At 34.3% G+C, this 20,882-nt stretch overlaps 1 protein-coding gene across 5 annotated transcripts in view; it reads right to left on the bottom strand.

Annotated features, from left to right (window-relative positions):
- Positions 1-20,882, bottom strand: part of Smarca1 (SNF2 related chromatin remodeling ATPase 1) — a 79,648-nt gene that overhangs the window by 36,096 nt on the left and 22,670 nt on the right. For all 5 annotated transcript variants that reach the window (XM_021722361.3, XM_021722362.3, XM_021722363.3 and 2 more), the window contains 7 exons: positions 20,553-20,662; positions 18,718-18,944; positions 17,570-17,691; positions 13,458-13,610; positions 12,232-12,364; positions 11,291-11,439; positions 4,925-5,044 (listed from right to left, as the gene is read on the bottom strand). In XM_021722361.3, the coding sequence (XP_021578036.1) occupies positions 4,925-5,044; positions 11,291-11,439; positions 12,232-12,364; positions 13,458-13,610; positions 17,570-17,691; positions 18,718-18,944; positions 20,553-20,662 (1,014 nt within the window). The remainder of the gene's footprint in view (positions 1-4,924; positions 5,045-11,290; positions 11,440-12,231; positions 12,365-13,457; positions 13,611-17,569; positions 17,692-18,717; positions 18,945-20,552; positions 20,663-20,882) is intronic.

The following is a 20,882-nucleotide window of genomic DNA, read 5'->3' as shown; positions in this document are numbered from 1 at the left end:
TACACAACCACACCCTGAACTTTCAAAAAAAGAATAAATCTTGCTGTTAGTTTTAGATATGTTAATACTAACTTGTTAAGTTAATTTCTTAAGGATTAATGTCAACCATCACTACTTTATTTACTAAATGTGGTAATAAATTAATGAAACTGCTTCAATTAATCATGTATGAAAGTCTACCTCAACATACAATTTCCACAATTTACAAATATTATTCCTTCAGATTCTCAATTTTCTTCAAAGGATAATTTGAACAAAATCTAAGAGCTTATCTAAATAATATGAATGTACAGAGATAAAATATAATCTCAGTTTCAGAATATTCAATTTTTTATTTTGGAGATTATTATTACTGTCAGGATTCAATTATAAAAATACAAATCATCATAATTATTAAAAAGTTTTGTGTACCCGTATACCATTATTTTGCTAGAATTAGAAACATAAGAAAAATTCTCTTAACCAATTTTCCTCTAAAAATGTGGATGGGACTAGGTATGTTGCTCAGTGGTAGGTTGCATGCTTATTATGCAGGAAGCCCTGGGTTCAGTCTGTAGCACTACAAAAAACTGTGGATAAGAAACTCCAATAAGGGGCTGGGACTGTGGCTTAGTGGTAGAACGTTTGCCTAGCATGTGTGAGGCACTGGGTTCGATTCCTGGCACCACATACAATACACAAATAAAATAAAGGTATTGTGTCCATCTACAACTACAAAAATATTTTTGTAAAAAAGAAGCTCCAAAGGGTGATAGGGTTGTGGCTCAGTGGTAGAGCACTTGCCTAGCACATGTGAGGTACTGGGTTTGATCCTCAGCACTACATAAAAAAAAAAAAACAAAATAAACAAAATAAAGATATTGTAGCCATCTGTAACTAAAAAATATTTTAAAAAGAAGAAGCTCCAATAATATTTAAACTATTAATATTTTTCCACTTTATAAAGCATTCTTAGTACCAATAAGCCCCCAGGAATAATTATAAAATTCTTATCACATAACTGGATCTAAAAAGCGTATTAGGAAAGCAATTTTCACCCTGTACAGACAGGCTATCACCTCCATCTCAGCAGGATAGAACATAAGCAGTCTGAGTTAAGATTAGAGATAACAGACAAATATAAAAACAAAAAACTTATCAGAAGCAAATGACAACAACAAAGTATTATCAATATACTAGCTGCCATGCAAACTAAAATGGTTCACACATCATATTTTTCAAGACTTAAGAATCGAGCTTTTCCATTTTAATAAAAGTCATAGAGATCAGCTCAAAAATGTAACAGCTTTATGGCCCAATTTGAGAAATAAAATAAATAATGGTAGAATTGGATCATAACTTGAAAAAATAAACATCCATAAGTCCTTTTAGGTGTGGTGGCACATGTCTGTTATCCCAGCAACTCAGAAGGCCAAGGTAGAAGGATTGCAAGTTTGAGGCCAGCCTCAGCAATTTACTGAGATTCTGTCTGAAAATAAAAAATAAAAATGCCTGGGGATGTGGTTTGATGGTAAAGTGCCTTGAGGTTCAATATCCAGTAGAAAAAAAAATCTGAGTCCATACTGATAAATAAATAAATGCATAAATGAATGAGAATAAGGGATAGTTGTTCCCTATAGAAAAATTCCAATTGCCCAAAATATAGATAGAACAAGGGAAATTAAAAAATGCCATTTGGCAAACACCATAATAATAACTGTTGCAGGCAGACTCCAACAACAGATGCTAAGATCAGTGGGTAAACATTTCAGAACATCTCCCACAAGATATTTATCAATTACAAATGGAAATACTCAGGGCATATATGATATTGGTATATTTATCGCAACTAAGTCAAGAGGGCTAACATCACCAATAATAAAATATACCAACATCATATATTCCCTGAGCACACAGCATCCCTTCTGTGGTATTCTTGCCAAAAAAATGCATAATCTCAGTCAAATCATGACAAAATGTCAGACAAACCCAAAATGAAAGACAAACTACAAAATAATAGTCTTCAATCAAAGACAAGCAAAAACTGATGAACTGTCATAGACAAGAAAGACAGAGAGCAACAAAATTGCAATGTGGCCCAAGAGAAAGAGAAACAAGCCACAGACTTGGAGAAAATATTTACAAAAGACATATCTGATTAAAGGCCCATTCTCCAAAATATACAACAAAAAAAAAAACTCTTAAACTTCAAAATTAAGAAAAGAGGCTGGGCATGGTGGCAAGTGCCTGTAATACCAGCAGCTCAGGAAGCTGAAGCAAAGCCAGCCTCAGCAATGGGAGGTGCTAAGCAATCAGTGAGACCCTGTCTCTAAATGAAATACAAAACAGGGCTGGGGATATGGCTCAGTAGTTAAGTGCTCCTGAGTTCAATCCCCAGTATTCCCCTCCTAACAATTAAGTAAAGAACCCAAATAAACACTGGGCAAAAGAAAAAAATGAAAATGGGCAAAGACCTGAACCAAAGAAAATATACAGATGGTATTTAAGTATTTGAAAATATGTTAAAATATGTCATTAAGGAATTACAAATTAAAAAACAATAAGAAATTTCTACACACATATTATAATGGTGAAAATCCAAAAACACTGACAATACCACTTGCTGGCAAAGACACTAACAGGAACACTTACTCATTGCTGGTGGGAATGCAAAATAGTATAGCCACTTTTGGAAGACAGTTTGGCAGTTTCTTACAAAACTAAGCCTACTCTTACAGTAAGATCCAGCAACCATTCTCCTTGGTATTTACCCAAAGGAATTGAAAACTTATGTCCACAAAATATGTGCACATTGATATTTATAGAAGCTTTATTCATAACTTCCAGAACTTGGAACTAACCCAGATATTCTTCAGTAAGTAAATGGATAAATAAATAAACAGTGTTACATCCAAGACAATATTTCTCAGTATTAAAAAGAAATGAGCTATCAAGTCATGGAAGAAACCAAAATGCATATTACTAAGTAGAGGAAGCCAATCTGAAAAGGCTACTTATAACTATATGATATTCTGGAAAAGAGAAAACTATGGAGACAGTAAAAAATTCAGTGGTTGTGGGGGGGAGGTTGAGAATAAGGAAAGGTAAAATGGGCAAAGCACACAGGATTGTTAGGTCAGTGAAAGGACTCTATTTTACAATGGTAGATATATGTCTATGAATTTATCAAAACCCATACAGTATGTCACACCAGTAGACAGCCCTTATTTAAATGATGGACTCTGGGTAATAATGATGTATTAATCTATGTTCATAAGTATAACACATGTACCACCTCTAGTGAGGATATTGATAGAGGGTAGGAGGTCTGTATATGTGGGGAGGACAGGGGGTATATAGGAACTCTCTGTACTTTCCACTCCATTTTGCTGTGAACCTAAAACTGCTTTTAAAAATAATGTCTATTTTTTTTTGAAAAATGCAATGTGGGATCCTAGACTGGATCCTCTAAAGCAGGAAAAGGACAAAAGGGAAAAACCTGGGGTTCATTTCCCAGATTCAATAATGAAAACTAACACGTAAGTTGTTACCATTCCAGAAAGCTAAAAGAATATATGTGAACTCCATTCTTTCTTACAACCATTGTGTAAGTCTAAAATCATTTCAAATAAAAAAGCTTTAAAATTACTGCCTTAATTTCAGTTTAAACAAACAAAATGAATAAACCCTACTTCTTCAGCAGGTCCTTTATGTACATGCTGTACACTACAAGGCATTATTTTTCAAAATAGACCACAAACAACAAAGTCTTTCAGACATTTAATTAACAAAATATCAGTAATATTATTCCTCATCTAGTTAATACTAAATTCCAGGCATTGTTCTAATTGCTTTATGAATATTAACGTATTTCATCATCATGATCATTCTATAATGTAACTACTATAACCTGCATTTCACAGATGAGAAATCTGAGTATCCAAAGTCATTCATTTAGTGAGAGATGACATTTCAGTCTAAATTGGGAGTTCAACCACAATCTTATATTGCTTCTCAATAATAAAAGTAGGAGTACAGGTTCAGCACACTAATCTGAAAATCTGATATCCAAAATGTATAAAATTCAAAACTTTTAAAAATTTTTGGAGTGAGGCTGGGGCTATAGCTCAGTGGTATATTGATGTATTGTCTGTATCATTTTTAACCTATAGGTTCCCCTCAACTTCTCTATTTTTCTTTGCTAATGTATTTGCTGAAGAAATTGCATTGTTGCCTTTTAAGTTACTCACACTATGGATTTTGTTGATTCTGTGTCCATGGTGCTGTTCAACATATTCATGGTTATTTTAGTCCATTTTGTGTTGCTAAGATAAAATATCTGAGGCTGGATGCTTTATAAAGAAAAAAAGATTTATTTGGCTCATATGTTTGGAAATCCAGATATAAAAAATTATCAATACATTACTTGTGAAAATATGTGAATTCTCCACCTTTTTTAAAGTCAGAGCACCTGCCTCGCACATGCAAGGCATTGAATTTGATCCTCAGCACCACATAAGAATAAATAAATAAAGATATTGTGTCCACCTACAACTATAATTTTTTTAAATAAGCTTTAAAAAAAGAATTTTTGGAGCATTTCAGAGTAAGGGTGCTCAACCTGTAAAGTTTAGGCAAATTTTCTAAAATTTGAAAAACTCCAAAATCTGAAACATCTCTAATCCCAAACATCTCAGAAAAAGGAGACAATATGCAGTGGCTATAACAAATATGATGATGATGATGATGGAGGAGGAGGAGGAGGAGGAGAAGAAGAAGGAAGGAGGACCTAACCAAATATATGAAAGGTATCCCCTGCCTGAAATTTCTACATCTACATCAACTTTATATCAGAGTATTTTACTGAATAGTGATCATGTTATTTTATCATCATTATGAGAAGAAATGCTGATTTGAGGATCTAATGATTGAGAATAAAAGTTACCTTCTGTTTTTCTCTATAGTCTTCTCCTTCAAACTTGTACAAACTTTGCTCAATATCCATTCTAAAATTTCTTAAAGAAGATTCTCCCATTTTCTGCAAACGTTCATTCATCTCTGCAGTCTAAAATTGAATACATTGAAATGAAAAAATCATCAATATATTACTTGTGAAAATATATGAATTCTCTACCTTTTTTAAAGTCAGATTTTGACATGAAATATCCAGTCTGTTAATTTACAAGATAAGAATGCAATGCTAAATAAAACTTGAGTATGAATTTGACTTGTCCTGGACTGGGAGTATAGCTCAGTGGGTACAACACTTACCTAGCATGTGAGAGGCCCTGAATTCCATACCTAGCACCACAAATAATTGTAATAATGATTATTATTACTTAACTAATCCCAAATATTTTTAATATTTAAATTGTGCTTCCTAAGTATTCTTACTTTTTTTTTGTAGTTGTAGGTAGACAGAATACCATTTATTTATTTATTTGTTTGTTTGTTTATTTATTTATTTTTATGTGGTGTTAAGGTTCTAACCCAGGGCTTCACACATGCCAGGCAAGTGGTCTGCCTCTGAGCTACAACTCCAGCCCCCAGGCTTTCTTTAAGATACTTTATAACCAAAGATGTAGAAGCTACATCATAATTTCTATTTTATGTGTATATATATATATATATATATATATATATATATATATATATATATATACATATTAATATTATTTTTGGCAGTACTTGGGATTGAAGTCATGGCCTCATGCATGCTAGGTAAGCAATCTACCACTGAGCTATATTTACAAACCCTTTTTAAAGTCCCATTTTGAAGCAGGGACTACGTTGTCCAGGTTGGCCTCAAACTTTGATCTTCTTGCCTCAGCCTCACAAGTAACTGGGATTACAGGTGTGTGTCTACTGTATAATTTTAATGAGATAAATAGTTAATGCTAAAATAAGGGCAAAGTTGAACTAAAGCAACACATTTTGCATAATGATATGAAACATACTAATATAAAACTTTTCAAAAAGTTGGATATGACTCCAAAATCAAAAATCTTCTGAAAAACTAATTTGACCAATTTATAGAATACATAGTTGCTAAGGTTTGGATACAGTTTGTCCCCCAAAGGTTCATGTGATGAAAGTCTAATCCCCTGTGTAATAGTAATGAAGTGGTAGGAGCTTTAAGAGATAGTGATTAGGTCTTTAAGGGAATTAATGTATTTCTTTCAGGAGTGAATTAAGTCTTACAGAAGTATACTCTTGCTCTTACAGGGACTACAATAAGAGTGGGTTGTTCAGCTTCTCTGCCTGCTCTCTTGCCATGTGACTTCTCTTCTCTTGCAGCATGTGTTGCTAGCTGCCTCCACAGAAGCCAGTGCCAGTACTATGCCCTGACTTCCAAACATATGAGCCAAATAAATCTTTTTCTTTATAAAACATCCAGCCTTAGGTATTTTATCATAGCAACACAAAATGGACTAAAATAACCATGAATATGTTGAACAGTACCATGGAAACAGAATCAACAAAATCCATAGTGTGAGTAACTTAAAAGGCAACAATGCAATTTCTTCAGCAAATAGATTAGCAAAGAAAAATAGAGAAGTTGAGGGGAACCTATAGGTAAAAAAGATAGACAATACATCAATCAATGGCAATGTATAGACCTTATTTGCACAGATATTTTTATTGAAAACTTTTTTAAAGTAAAACTATTATTAAACAATTAGAAAATTGACGAGTTTAAAAATATTTTGGAACTCCAAGATGGCGAAGTAGAGGAGAACCAGTTACTGGCGTGACTCCGAGTGAGTGGTCGGACATTTTCCTTCACAGGGGCTCTCATTCACGAATTTAAGCTTCATGCAGCATGTGACAGGATTTTAAACAGTAGTTTGTTGCAAGCCCAACCCAGGATGCGGGGAAACCAGGGTCGCTCTTTGCATCGGAAGCTGGCCCACAGCTCTGCTGCCACAGACGGGCAAAGTATAAGCTCTCAGAGTTCTGGTAGCGGGGAGACACAGCGTTACTGATCCTTCAGGGCTGTAACGGTCAGACTGTGACCCAAGTCACCACAGGGCACTGGACCTAGGACCAAATTCTAGACAGAGCTTAGGAACAGAACAGCCCAGCTTCCTCCACCTCACTGGACACCCTGGCATGGAAGCCAGCGGTGGCCATCTTGGAAAATCTACCTGATCAACTTTTGGCGGGTGCAGCTGACAGCGCAATGAGCCTCTGAACAGGTGTGTGATTCCCAGCCCGCCTCTACCCAGCTGTGGTAACTCAAAACGGTTCTCGCCAGCTCTAAGTGGGCGTGGCTATCAGAGCCAAGTGCAACTGAGAAGGTGCCTGATCTCCAACTCCCCCTCCCCTAGCTGTGATAACTCAAAACCTTTCTCTTTGGAAAACATAAATAAGATCAACAGACCCTTAGCCATGCTAACGAAGAGAAGAGAGAGAACTCAAATTACTAGCATACGTGATGAAGAAGGCAATATCACAACAGACACTTCAGAAATACAAAAGATAATTAGAAATTATTTTGAAACCTTATACTCTAATAAAATAGAAGATAGTGAAGGCATCGTTAAATTCCTAAAGTCAAATAGACCACAACACAATAATCATGGGTGATTTTAACACACCTGCCCAGATTGAGTCAGGAAGGTATACACAACTTAAACAGACCAATATCAAGTGAGGAAATAGAAGAAGCCATCAAAAGATTATCAACCAAGAAAAGCCCAGGACCTGATGGATATACAGATGAGTTTTACAAGACCTTTAAAGAAGAACTAATACCAATACTCTTCATCTATTTCAGGAAGTAGAAAAAGAGGGAGTACTTTCAAATTCAATCTACAAAGCCAATATCACCCTGATTCCAAAACCGGACAAAGACACCTCAAAGAAAGAAAACTTCAGACCAATATATCTAATGAATATAGATGCAAAAATCCCCAATAAAATTCTGGCAAACCGAATACAAAAACATTTCAAAAAGATCATGCACCATGATCAAGTGGGATTCATCCCCGGGATGCAAGGTTGGTTTAACATATGGAAATCAATAAATGTAATTCACCACATCAATAGACTTAAAGATAAGAACCATATGATCATCTCGATAGATGCAGAAAAAGCATTTGACAAAATACAGCACCCCTTTATGTTCAAAACACGAGAAAAACTAGGGATAACAGGAACATAGCTCAACATTGTAAAAGCTATCTATGCTAAGCCTCAGGCTAGCATCATTCTGAATGGAGAAAAATTGAAGGCATTCCCCCTAAAATCTGGAACAAGACAGGGATGCCCTCTCTCACCACTTCTGTTCAACAAAGTTCTCGAAACACTGGCCAGAGCAATTAGACAAAAGAAATTAAAGGCATAAAGATAGGAAAAGAAGAACTTACATTATCACTATTTGTGGATGACATGATCCTATACCTAGAAGACCCAAAGGGTCCACAAAGAATCAACTAGAGCTAATAAATGAATTCAGCAAAGTGGCAGGATATAAAATCAGCATGCATAAATCAAAGGCATTCCTGTATATCAGTGATAGATCCTCTGAAATGGAAATGAGGACAACCACCCCATTCACAATATCCTCAAAAAAATAATTGGGAATCAACTTAACAAAAGAGGTGAAAGACCTATACAATGAAAACTACAGAACCCTAAAGAAAGAAATAGAAAAAGACATTAGAAGATAGAAAGATTTACCTTGCTCATGCATAGGCAGAATTAATATTATTAAAATGGCTATACTACCAAAAGCACTATACAGGTTCAATGCAATTCCCATCAAAATCCCAATGGCATTCCTCATAGAAATAGAAAAAGCAATTATGAAATTGATCTGGAAAAATAAGAGGCCCAGAATAGCTAAAGCAATTATAAGAAGGAAGAGCGAAACAGGTGGAAAAATAAGAGGCCCACAATAGCTAAAGCAATTCTAAGAAGGAAGAGTGAAACAGGTGGTATAGCCATACCAGACCTTAAACTATACTACAGAGCAATAGTAACAAAAACAGCATGGTATGGACACCAAAATAGACATATAGACCAATGGTACAGAATAGAGGACACAGAGCCTAACCCACAAAATTACAACTACCTTACATTAGACAAAAGTGCTAAAAACATGCAATGGAGAAAGGATAGCATCTTCAACAAATAGTGCTGGGAAAACTGGAAATCCATATGCAACAAATAAAACTGAATCCCTATATCGCACCATGCACAAAAGTTAACTCAAAATCGATCAAGGAGCTAGGAATTAAACTAGAGACTCTGCGTCTAATAGAAGAAAAAGTAGGCCCTAATCTCCATCACATGGGGCTAGGCCCCAATTTCCTTAATAAGACGCCTATAGCACAAGAATTAAAACCAAGAATCAACAAATGGGATGGATTCAAACTAAAAAGTTTTTTCTCAGCAAGAGAAATAATATGTGAGGTGAACAGGGAGCCTACATCCTGGGAGCAAATTTTTACCCTCACACATCAGATAGAGCTCTAATCTCTAGGGTATATAAAGAGCTCAACAAGATAAGCACGCAAAAAACAAAAAATCCAATCAATAAATGGGACCTGAACAGACACTTCTCAGAAGAGGATATACAATCAATCAACAAATATATGAAAAAATCCTTATCATCTCTAGCAGTCAGAGAAATGTAAATCAAAACTACTCTGAGATACCATCTCACTCCAATAAGAATGGCAGCCATTATGAAGACAAACAACAAGTGCTGGCGAGGATGGGGGGGTGGGAAGGTACACTCATACACTGCTGGTGGGACTGCAAACTGGTCCAGCCAATATGGAAAGCAGTATGGAGATTCCTTGAAAATCTGGGAATGGAACCACCATTTGACCCAGCTATTCCTCTTCTCAGACTATACCCAAAGGACCTAAAAACAGCATACTACAGGGACACAGCCACATCAATATTTATAGCAGCACAATTCACAATAGCTAAACTGTGGAGCCAACCTAGATGCCCTTCAATGGATGAATGGATAAAAAAAATGTAGCATTTATACACAATGGAATTTTACTCAGCACTAAAAAATAATAAGATCATGGCATTTGCAGGGAAATGGATGGCATTAGTGCAGGTTATGCTAAGTGAAGTTAGCCAATCCCAAAAAAAACAAATGTCAAATGTCTTCTCTGATATAATGGGGTGATTCAAAATGGGGTAGGGAGAAAGAGCATGGGAAGAAGATTACCTCTAGATAGAGAAGAGGGGTAGGAGGGAAAGGGAACGAGAAGGGGAATTGCATGGATGGTGGAAGGAAACCCTCATCGTTATACAAAATACATGTATGAAGATGTGAATTTGGTGTCAACTTATCTTGTATACAGAGATATGATAAATTGTGGTATAAAGGTGTATTAAGAATTGCAATGCAAAAAATAATAAGAGCGCTCATGTAAAAAAATAAGTAAATAAAAATTTAAAAAATAAAAATAAAAAAATGAAAGAAAATTTATTATTTACTAAATAATTGATGTTAATAAAGAATTATTGAAGGTTTTCAGGTAGGAAAATTACATACTAAAGTTTCTAAAGAGACTATGTTTTAGAAATACATTGTGAAATATTTATAACTGAAATGATATATCTGAAATTTACTTCAACATAATCCAGGAAAAAAGAAAATGAATTGGAAATATGAATAGGGCAGGACTGGTTGACAGATGTTATAAATGAGTAATAAATACATGGGAACCTATTATACTATTCTGTCTACTTTGGCTTGTACTTAAAGTTACTCATAATTTTTTAAAACACACATTAGGAGCTTGGATTGTGGCTCAGCGGTAGAGCACTAGACTAGCACATGCAAGGCCCTGGGTCGATCCTCAGCACCACATAAAAATAAATAAATAAAATAAAGATAAAAAATAAAAATAAAAACACACATTAAACACAAAATTGTGATACTCTGAAAATAATTTGTGATATTTTAACAAATACTGCTTTACTATCTCATAGTTTTCAAAAAAGATTTTCAATTAACATAATGTATCAGATTAATTAATTGCAAAAACTGAGTCCTTATACATGTCACTAAAAACAAAATATATTTGGTTTTAAGTAAGCACTATTTTCAGTAAGCACTATTATCCATAGGTCACTTAATTTTACATTATGGAATGTAGTCTTTTTCAGCAAAATATTATAAAAGCCTAATCTGTCCCTGGAAATAAATCTACAAGTTCTTAAAGAGTACATGAGTTATTTTAAACACATAGTTCAGTACAATGCAAATGCAGTGTGAGAAATACCTTGGTTTTAAAGCAATCCATTATAGATATGAGATGCTATCTTAACTAACCTTCTTTTCCCCTCTTTCCAGAATAGTTGTAATGTCTTCCTCTGTTAGTTCACTTTCTTTAGAAGCAAAAACATGAGTGGCTCCATGACGTATCATTTGTAACATTTCCTCTTTTGCAAGCTTATTAGATTGTTGGTCAATGAGTCTTCCTAATAAAAAAATTAAAATTACATTCTATCAGTTATATTTCAAAGAAAGCACTGTATAACAGTTAAAATCAACTCAGTGCAGTGGTGCACACATGTAATCCCAGGGGCTATGGAGGTAGAGGAAGGAGGATCACGAGTTCAAAGCCAGCCTCAGCAACTCAGTGAGACCCTAAGCAACTTCCTGAGGCCTTGTCTCTAAATAAAATATGAAAAAAAGGACTGGGGATGTGGCTTAGTGGCTAAGCACCCCTGGGTTCAATCCCTAGTTCAAAACAAAATAGTTCAAATCAGTCACTATTATGTAAACAATATATTAAGCAGCAGCTTTATAAAAAAAACATGAGTTTTAAAGGTGTTTGTTTAATGAATAATCTACAAGTTTTTCTTCTACCATACTTTCTATTTCACTATGAATTTCCTTCTGTAAAGTTCATTTAAAACCCAGCAGGACAGAAACATTTTTTATATCCAAACTTTGTTTTGAAAGGAAAGGTACCCTCTAATATACTTTTTAAAACCTTTAGAAACTAGACATTTTATCTGCTAAATAATATCCAGTACTTTAAAAGGTATGCTATTGGCACTCTATTAATTATAAACTAGTAATATTAAATAATCCGTATGTCAAATGCAAGGGTTTCAATTAGGAAGATTTCAATTAGCATTTTTAATTGATTTTTTTTTCTTTGAGTTTTCAAATTTTGGTCAACCTTTATTACTAGTGATCTCTTTTGAAGGAAACTGTATGTGTTTTAGCAAAAATCACCTAATTAAGTTTATTCATATCAATACCTTGTTGTATAACAATTGAATCAAGTCGCAGTTTTATCTCAGCTCTCTCTACAATTCTTTCTTCAACAGTGTTGTCAGTGATGAGACGGAACACACGTACTGGCTTCTTCTGACCAATTCGATGTGCTCGATCCTAATAAAAAGATTCCTACTATAAGACACTAGTCACTCTAACAACATTTAGAGTATAAGTACTAAAAGACCTGCTATACTCTTAACACTTTTAAGGAAATGAAGGGCTATCACCATTAGGCTTTTTAGTACAGAAATGCTTAATTTACTGGAGCTTAATCCATCTTACTTATATCAAACATGTAGGCTGATATCATGCTAAAGTAGTGATGATCATGACTCAGCATAATGATTTTAAATATCCCAAAGGTTAAGTATTTTTTAATTTTCTATTATAAAAGGAAGGACTTCTAAGCAAAAACCTAACTGGCATATGACTTTGCATTGCTTCCAAATAGAAGCATTATCCCATGACTTTCAAAAAACAAGCATCACTCTCCAAAAAGAAGCATTAGCCCATTATTCCATTTCTTCTTGGGATTCTGCATATATATTTTAGCAATTTTGCATCTTTTAACTTCTGAAATTATGGTCTTTTATCTTTAAATGTGAATCATATTGAGAGAAGGTGTAGCTCTAGTTCAATAAATGAAACTAAAATATCAAAAGAGTTGCCTTTAATGTCATGATGAAAGGTCAGAAAAATAGGTTCCTAAAAACAATTTTAGTTGTAAAATAGTTTTTGAATGGTGTCCTTAAGCAGTGCATGTTTTTCTGGAATATATTCCTTTCATTCCTTTTTATCTTCTCTCTCCAATTGTCTTATTTTGAAAGTTAAAATCCAACCTCCCAATACTAATAAAAGACTGTCATTTTTGTCTCTTGATAAAAGATAAAATTGACAAATACTGTAGTTAAAACTTCAGTGTTATTTATTTTCATTTCTTTTTTTTCAATTAGCACAGTAACTTTATTTCCTAGCATAATCTAACTTTTACAAAACTTCCCCAAAATCATTACCCTTTAATGATAAATAACATATTTGTCCTATATAAATACTAATAATATTCTGAGCTATGATAAATTCCCGATTTGGGGCTAGGGATATAGCTCCGTAGTAGAATGCATTCCTAGCATGCACAGGACCTGGAATCAATCCCCAGTACCACCAAAAAACTAAAAATAAATTCATGACCTCATTAAAAAATACTAACCATAGCTTGTAGATCAACCTGTGGATTCCAGTCTGAATCATAGAGAATAACCACGTCAGCACTTGCCAAGTTAATTCCAAGACCTCCAGCCCTGGTACTCAGCATAAAGATGAATTTGCTACTATTAGTAGCATTAAAGGCCTCTATTGCTTCCTTTTTTGATGAACAAAGGAACAGAAAAAGAAAAAATCAAATTATAATACCAGAGTCTTGAGAAACAAACATTTTGAAATGGATACAGAAATTTTGTATACTTTATAATAGTCTCTATGAATATACTTAATAATATTCTTCCATTTTCATTTAAGCATGTTTCTAAATATTGTACTTTGTGAATGGCTATAGAAAATGTATAACATAAATGAATTCCCTAATTTCTAAAAGCTTATACCAATAGAGACAAACTTAGAATGATGACATAGATAAATGTAAGCTAGTAATAATTTATTTACATTCTAAAACAACAGTGAAATGTCTTAATTGACTAAAAGCTAAAATATATTTGGGGGACAAAAATGTCAGAAATATCAACTCATTAGCTCATAAAGGATTGATAAAAGTGTAGTTTAGAAATCAACCAAGAAAGTTTAGAAATGGAATGAGAACAATAAATAAAGGGCAAGGCAAGAAGATTTCTATCAGTATGATAACAAGGAATAAATAGGTAAATAATGAGGAAAATCAGGCAAATCCAGGGACAGTAAAAATCTTAGAAGTTAATAGCATGTTAATATCCTCTACATAAACATCTCATACAAATTGGAAACACATCAAGATTCCAATAGAAAAATAAGCCTAAAATGAACAAATGATTCACAGAATAAAAATGGATAAAAGTATAAAAATATGTTTAATCTTGCTAGTCACAAAATAAATACAAATTAATAAAATACCATTTTTGAAGCTTAAAAATGATAATATTCAATGTTGATAAGTGGGCAGGGAGACAGGCACTCTCATACATTGCTGCTGCGAGTGAAAATTAGTACCTCTCTGGAAAGCAATTTGGCATTATGCATCAAGACCCTTAAAAATGTTCATACCCACTAACTCAACAATTCCACTTCTAGGAATTTATCCTCATAAAATAGAGATTTGCTCTAAGTTTTATATATAAGGACTTTCACTACAGCAGTACTTTCAATAAATTGAAAATGACTTAAATAATAAACAATAAGGGGTTACATTATTTACAGTACATGCAGAGGATGAAATAGCATCCTTAACTGGCTTTTATAATAGTTTTACTGACAAAGACAAGTATAATATAATATGGAGTAAAAAGACTCAGGGTAGTGAACTTTATGTATAATATGTATAGTATGATATCAATTACTTATATGTACCATATATTCATAAAAAGGGTGGCCAGAAATACTTCATTTTCCAAACTTCCTTCAGCATTCATATATTATGTGTATAATCACAAAATGTAGGAAGGTATTTTTTTTAAGGATTGGGCTGTTGTGGTCAAAGCTGTAGGCAGAGAAAGTGATTCCTGCTTCCACAGTCAGCAGAGAAGGTAAAAGGGGCAGTATAAAAAGCAGCATGGTGTAGTGAGAAGTACCTTAATGGAGAGCAAAGAGCAAAACCCTGAGTGTGAATCACAACTCTACCATTTATTACATCTGTGATTCTGGGCAAGTATTTAACCTCTCAGACATAGTTTCACATGGAGAAAATTATCCCAATACTTCACCTGGGCTGCTGAGAGAATTCAATTGGAACTTTAAGTTGCCTAGCTTATAGTAGTTGCTTGACAAATGTTAGTTTCTTTCCCTATAAAAGTGAGGAGGACAATTAAGTTGGAGGATGACCAGAGGCTTAGCTACTGGAATTTAACTATAATAATGGAGAAAGGAAAAATCTGAGAATTACTGAGAAAATGTACTTCTTCTCAGTTGGCAAACAATCAGAGTAAGGAGTCCAAAGGGGTCTTCCCTTCATTAGGACAAAAGATGAAATGATGGTGGGGCAACAACACAATGGGAAAGGAGAACATTTCCAAGAAATAAAAAGTATCTCTAACTCTGCTATATTTAAATTTAAAAAAATAAATTCAACACACATAATTCAGTCTCTAAAGGGAGAACATTATTTCAATTTTTTTAAAAAAAAAACTATATTGGAACAGGAATAGGTAATGAACACAGAGATTGGTCAGGAGTACAAATTGGCTACTTGAAGTCAGAAAGTACCTACTATTCTGTCTTGGTATCCTCTTCATTATTGCAAGAAGGATCATCTTGAATGCCACTAGAGGGGCTATGCTTAATGTAGATTTGTAGAAACTGGTTCTCAGGAATAAATTAGGAAAGGCCTCGTAGGCTTCAAGTTATCATCTCAGGGAATTAAAAACTATAGGGCAAGGCATAATATAAGCTTTGAAATGACCCCAAGTGTAAATGTTAACCCAATTGTTTCTGTACAGTAGGTAGCAGAAAACCCTTAATATGAAAATGGTGTGTGTGCTGCTGTGAACACTGTTCTATGCTCAAGACTGACTTCAATAAGGAGACCCGCAAAAGACAGAGTGCTAGTGCTGCTATGGAAGGAGAGAGATGCAGGTGAGAGTTCTTGTAGCCTGAAAAGGAGTCCTGAAACTGAGATATAGAAAGACCTGTGTTCAATTTCATACCATGCAGCATATACTACAATATGCAGTTTAAAACTGTGTGTGGGATGGGGATGTGGTTCAGCAGTAGAGTACTTGTCCAGCAATTCAAGGCCCAGCTTCAATCAAGCACCACAAAAAAGTTACTCAAATTTACGTTTGAACCTATTATATCAACTGATTCTCACAAAAATATTGTCAAATAAAAAGCCTAAGTGTTAATTTTATCCTTACGCTATAATTAAAGATACAGAGGCTAAGAGAATTACATGGCTTACCCACACTGCAAACTGGTGGTGTTGATACTAAAATTCAGATGTTCTCAAACTAAGTTCAGTGAATTTTCCCCTATAACACAAAACCAAGATCAAGGGCCTAGGGTTGTGGCTCAGTGGTAGAGCACTTGCGTAGTATGCGTGAGGCACTGGGTTCAATCCCTTGTACCACATAAAATAAAAACAAATAAAATACAGTTATTGTGTCCATTTACAACTAAAAATAAAAACAGCATCAAACCCTGAACATAAGTATAGTCTTAAAACAGAAGCCAAAGAAAAAAAACCCTGAAGGATTACAGGAAATAAAAGATAAAATTATCAAAACCTACCCCCAAAAAAGTGCTTCAAAGGATGTAAAATTCATTGGACCCATGAAATCTGTGAGGGATAATCTAAAAACCTATAAGAATTTCCAAATTTGAGAAAGATACTGGGTGCTAGATAGACTTATTAAGCAACTTAACCCTACACACAAACCTTTTAGTGTCCCAACATTCAAAATTCATGATAAACAACTATACCTATGCTGTCATATTTCATTTTTACAAAAGCTCTATAAAGCCAAGATTATTCCCTTTCAGATGACTACATTCCATGAGTTTTAAGGTTGCTCACAAATCAGTAAAATCTCAACTGTTAAACTCATAAATGGCAAAGTTCTCCTTTAGTAGATCAAGAGAAGAAAATGACACAGAATCAGAGGTCAGAGAGTAAGCTGACAAACAATAATCAAAAGAATCATAGAACACGCACGGTGGCATGCACCTATAATCCTAGCAGCTCGGGAGGCTGAGACAGGAGGATTTTGAGTTCAAAGCCAGCTTCAGCAAAAGCGAGGCACTAAGCAACTCAGCGAGACCCCGTCTCTAAATAAATACAAAATAGGGCTGGGGATGTGAGTCAGTGGTCAAGTGCCCCTGAGTTGAATCTCTGGTACCCTATTCCCTGCAAGAAAAAGGGTCACAGGTAGCAGGAGTAAAGGAGATAAGGATGAAATGGTGTAGTGTCCTTTAGCTAAGTGTGTCTTTGAAGACCTTAGAAAGAATAATTTTTTAGAGTTGATAGAAAAGACACCAAGTTGAAAGCCAGAGAGAGGGTAATGAGAAATTCAATGCACCCTAGTTAAAGAAAAGGCAAAAGTTCAAAACTACCTAATGATGAAAAACACTGCATAATTGAACTCTGGTTTTTGAAGTCTTGTTTTATTTTCTCTTCCTCACCTCTCTTTCTTCATGTGGAGTTTGTCCATCCAGTCGACAATACTCATAACTACGCCACATACAATAATCCTCCAAAATGTCCAGCAAGCGAGTCATCTGACTGAAAATGAGAACCCTTGAACCTGAAACATTTTGTTGAAAAAAAAAAAGTTACACAACCGGTGTAAAAACGAACTTGAAAGTTACAAAAATAAAATCAACTATTATATGGGCTGGGGTTGTGGCTCAGTGGTAGAGCGCTTGCCTAGCATGCATGAGGCACTGGTTTCGATCCTTAGCACCACATAAAAATAAACAAATAAAGACATTCTGTCCATCTACAACTACAATTTTTTTTTAAATTAACTACTATGTACAATATAAACATACAGCACATAAATACTCCACTAAATACATACCATCAAGGGATGCTACACAGAATTAGGCATTTGTTGAGTTAGGCATTTTTAATGTCTTCAAGCATGCTCTACACATTGAAATGACTTAAAGCCTACCTTTACTTTGCCCTGAGGATAAGCAATGGATCCACATGATCTCTCACAGGACAACCACAAGAGTCTCCCAACTAGTCTCCTGGTTCTGGTCTTTCATCCTCAGTAGATCCCCCACACTGCTTCCAAGGTTGTCTAACATTTCACTTGCCACAGCCAAATCTTCTATGACCCTCCCTCTGCCTTTAAAATAAAAAAGACTAAACTCCTAAAGGCCTTCCATAATGTGGTACCATTCATCTTCCCAGATTTCACCAGCTGCTGCTCTATGCCAAATACCATAAGCTCTCCCACTTTCCTTCTTTCACATCTGATTCACTGCCTTAGAGAACTCTTCCCCACATTTGACTAATAGCTCGCTCCTGTACTTTCTCCAGCACTCACCTCAAACATCATCATCCCTGTAAAGACTTTCCAACTCCCAGTTCCTCAACATATTATAGCACTCATCACAACAAACTGTTCTTCCTCACTACACTATGAGCTTCTCCAAGGCAAAGACTATTATTCATCTCTGAACACTGAGCCTATAGGACAATTCCTGACAAATATTAAGTACTCAATAATGTGCTGAGTGAATAAATATGGAAAATTTTATTCATATACAAATGATTAATAGTAATTTATTCCACAGTAATATAAAAATTCATTACTCACCCTGTTCTTTGAGTTTGGCCAACAGTTTATCCAGAACAACCATTTTACCACTGTTGCTGACAATATGCTCATCCGTGGTATAAGGTGGACCAGGCTCAGCACCATCAAACAAATATGGATGATTACAACACTTCCGAAGTTGCATCAGAATGTTTAAGAGTCGCATCTTGTCCATTTTGCCAGCAGAGTTTAAAACATCAATATCTTTCATCAGGATTTTTGTATACCTAAAATTTTAAACTATAATTAATCATCCATATTAGAACGGTTAATGTCATAAAGAAATATTCCTTTGGCAATCAGATTCAGTTTTTTTAATAGAAAAACAACAAGATTTAATTTGAGGGCTGGGAGTGTAGTTCAATAATAGAACACATACCTACCATATACAAGGCCCTGAGTTCAAGCCCCAGAACCAAAAAAAAAAAAAAAAATTGATTTGAGACTAAATATCAGCAATACCAAGATTTGAACATTTTAACCCATGTTTGTTACAGACCTGTATTATCCTTCTCCTGTTTTACTCATTATTACCAACAACTTCTCTCAATTGACAATTATTCAGAGAATTATATCTGATGTTTACTCAATAACTACAATATTGGCTGAAAACTGGCATCCAACTTTTACTTGAGTTAAAAAAAACATGTTTGCACTAAAACTTTTACAATCTCAATTTCTTATACCTGTCTTTACAGGGTTTTTTGTTGCTGTTGTTCTGTTCCTGGAAATATTTTGCATTATCTTCTCTAGAACTTCACTTAGGAAAAAAGAAATCTATGTATATACCTGACCAGTATTTATTTTGTTTAACTTTTTTTTTAATTTTTAATATTTATTTTTCAGTTTTCAGCGGACATAACATCTTTGTTTGTATGTGGTGCTGAGGATCGAACCCGGGCCGCACGCATGCCAGGCGAGCGCGCTACCGCTTGAGCCACATCCCCAGCCCCCTGACCAGTATTTAATAATAGCAAACTTGTACTAAGTGCCAGGTATTATGTCAAGGGTGTTGAGTGAATGATCTTACTAAATCTTCACAACTCTAAGGTATCTACTGATGTCAGGCCCATTTATAGATGGAAATTCAGGCAGGTAAGAGAAGTTAAATAACTTACTCAGGGCCACAGCAAGGGACAGAGCAAAATTCAATCTTAGGTCTGAGTTCAAAGAATCTCTCTTCATACTGGCTTGTACAGTAGATAAATAATTATATATTTTTATATGCTCTAATTTTTAAATAAGCAACATTTACTTCTTTTAGCAAAATTATTATTAACATGTTCTATTTATAATTCCTTATGACTCCCTGTCAATTTCTGCTTGCTTGTATTTATCAAACCATTCAAGCTTCTCTTTTTTTGTAATAAATCATTGTTTTAATCATCATCTTCATCTTTATCCAAAATCATTGTTTTAATCATCATTTCCATCATTATTATAGTTATTACTATTTTCACTGATGATGGAAAGCAAAAGTAACCAACAAGTCTACCTGTAACATTACCCCCTTCAATCCTAACATCATCTTCATAAGCTAAGTATTAATATCTCCATTTTACAGAAAGATCACTTAGGTTATTTAACTTACCCAAGCTAAACAGCTATGAAGGAGAAACAAATGGGATTCAAACCCAGATTTATAGACTACAAAACCACTACTCTTTCCAAGGGTTAAATAAAATATTTTTGTGTCTTCTATTAAAATATATGAACTACAAAACTTACCATTTAAATACAAAATATAATTTTGAACTAAAGGCATAATAACTACAAAGATAATTTTTAGTAAATTTTATACACAAATAAATGATAATGGAAATAAAAGAGCTCACCATTCTCGTTGCATCTTACTCAGTCCCAAGTAAATCTTGATTTCCTTTTTAGGAGGCAGACTCTTTTCTACATCAGTTTTTATACGACGTAACAAAAATGGTTTTAAAACCTAAAACATGATAGATTTTATAAAAATGTATTAAATGTTAAATATTAAAACTATGCATCTTATTAACAATACTCTAATGTGTAATTTACTTCCCATTTTATAATATTATAAACACTACCAACCAAGTAATAGCCAAGTAGAAAATCAGAATAGAGGTTATAGCTCAGTGGAAGAGGGAATAGATAGCATTCATGAGGCCCTGAGTTCAATTCCCAGCATC

The sequence above is a fragment of the Ictidomys tridecemlineatus genome, chromosome X (genome assembly GCF_052094955.1).
Source record: "Ictidomys tridecemlineatus isolate mIctTri1 chromosome X, mIctTri1.hap1, whole genome shotgun sequence".
Taxonomy (NCBI): Eukaryota; Metazoa; Chordata; class Mammalia; order Rodentia; family Sciuridae; genus Ictidomys; species Ictidomys tridecemlineatus.
This window is presented reverse-complemented; position numbering and strand designations above follow the sequence as displayed.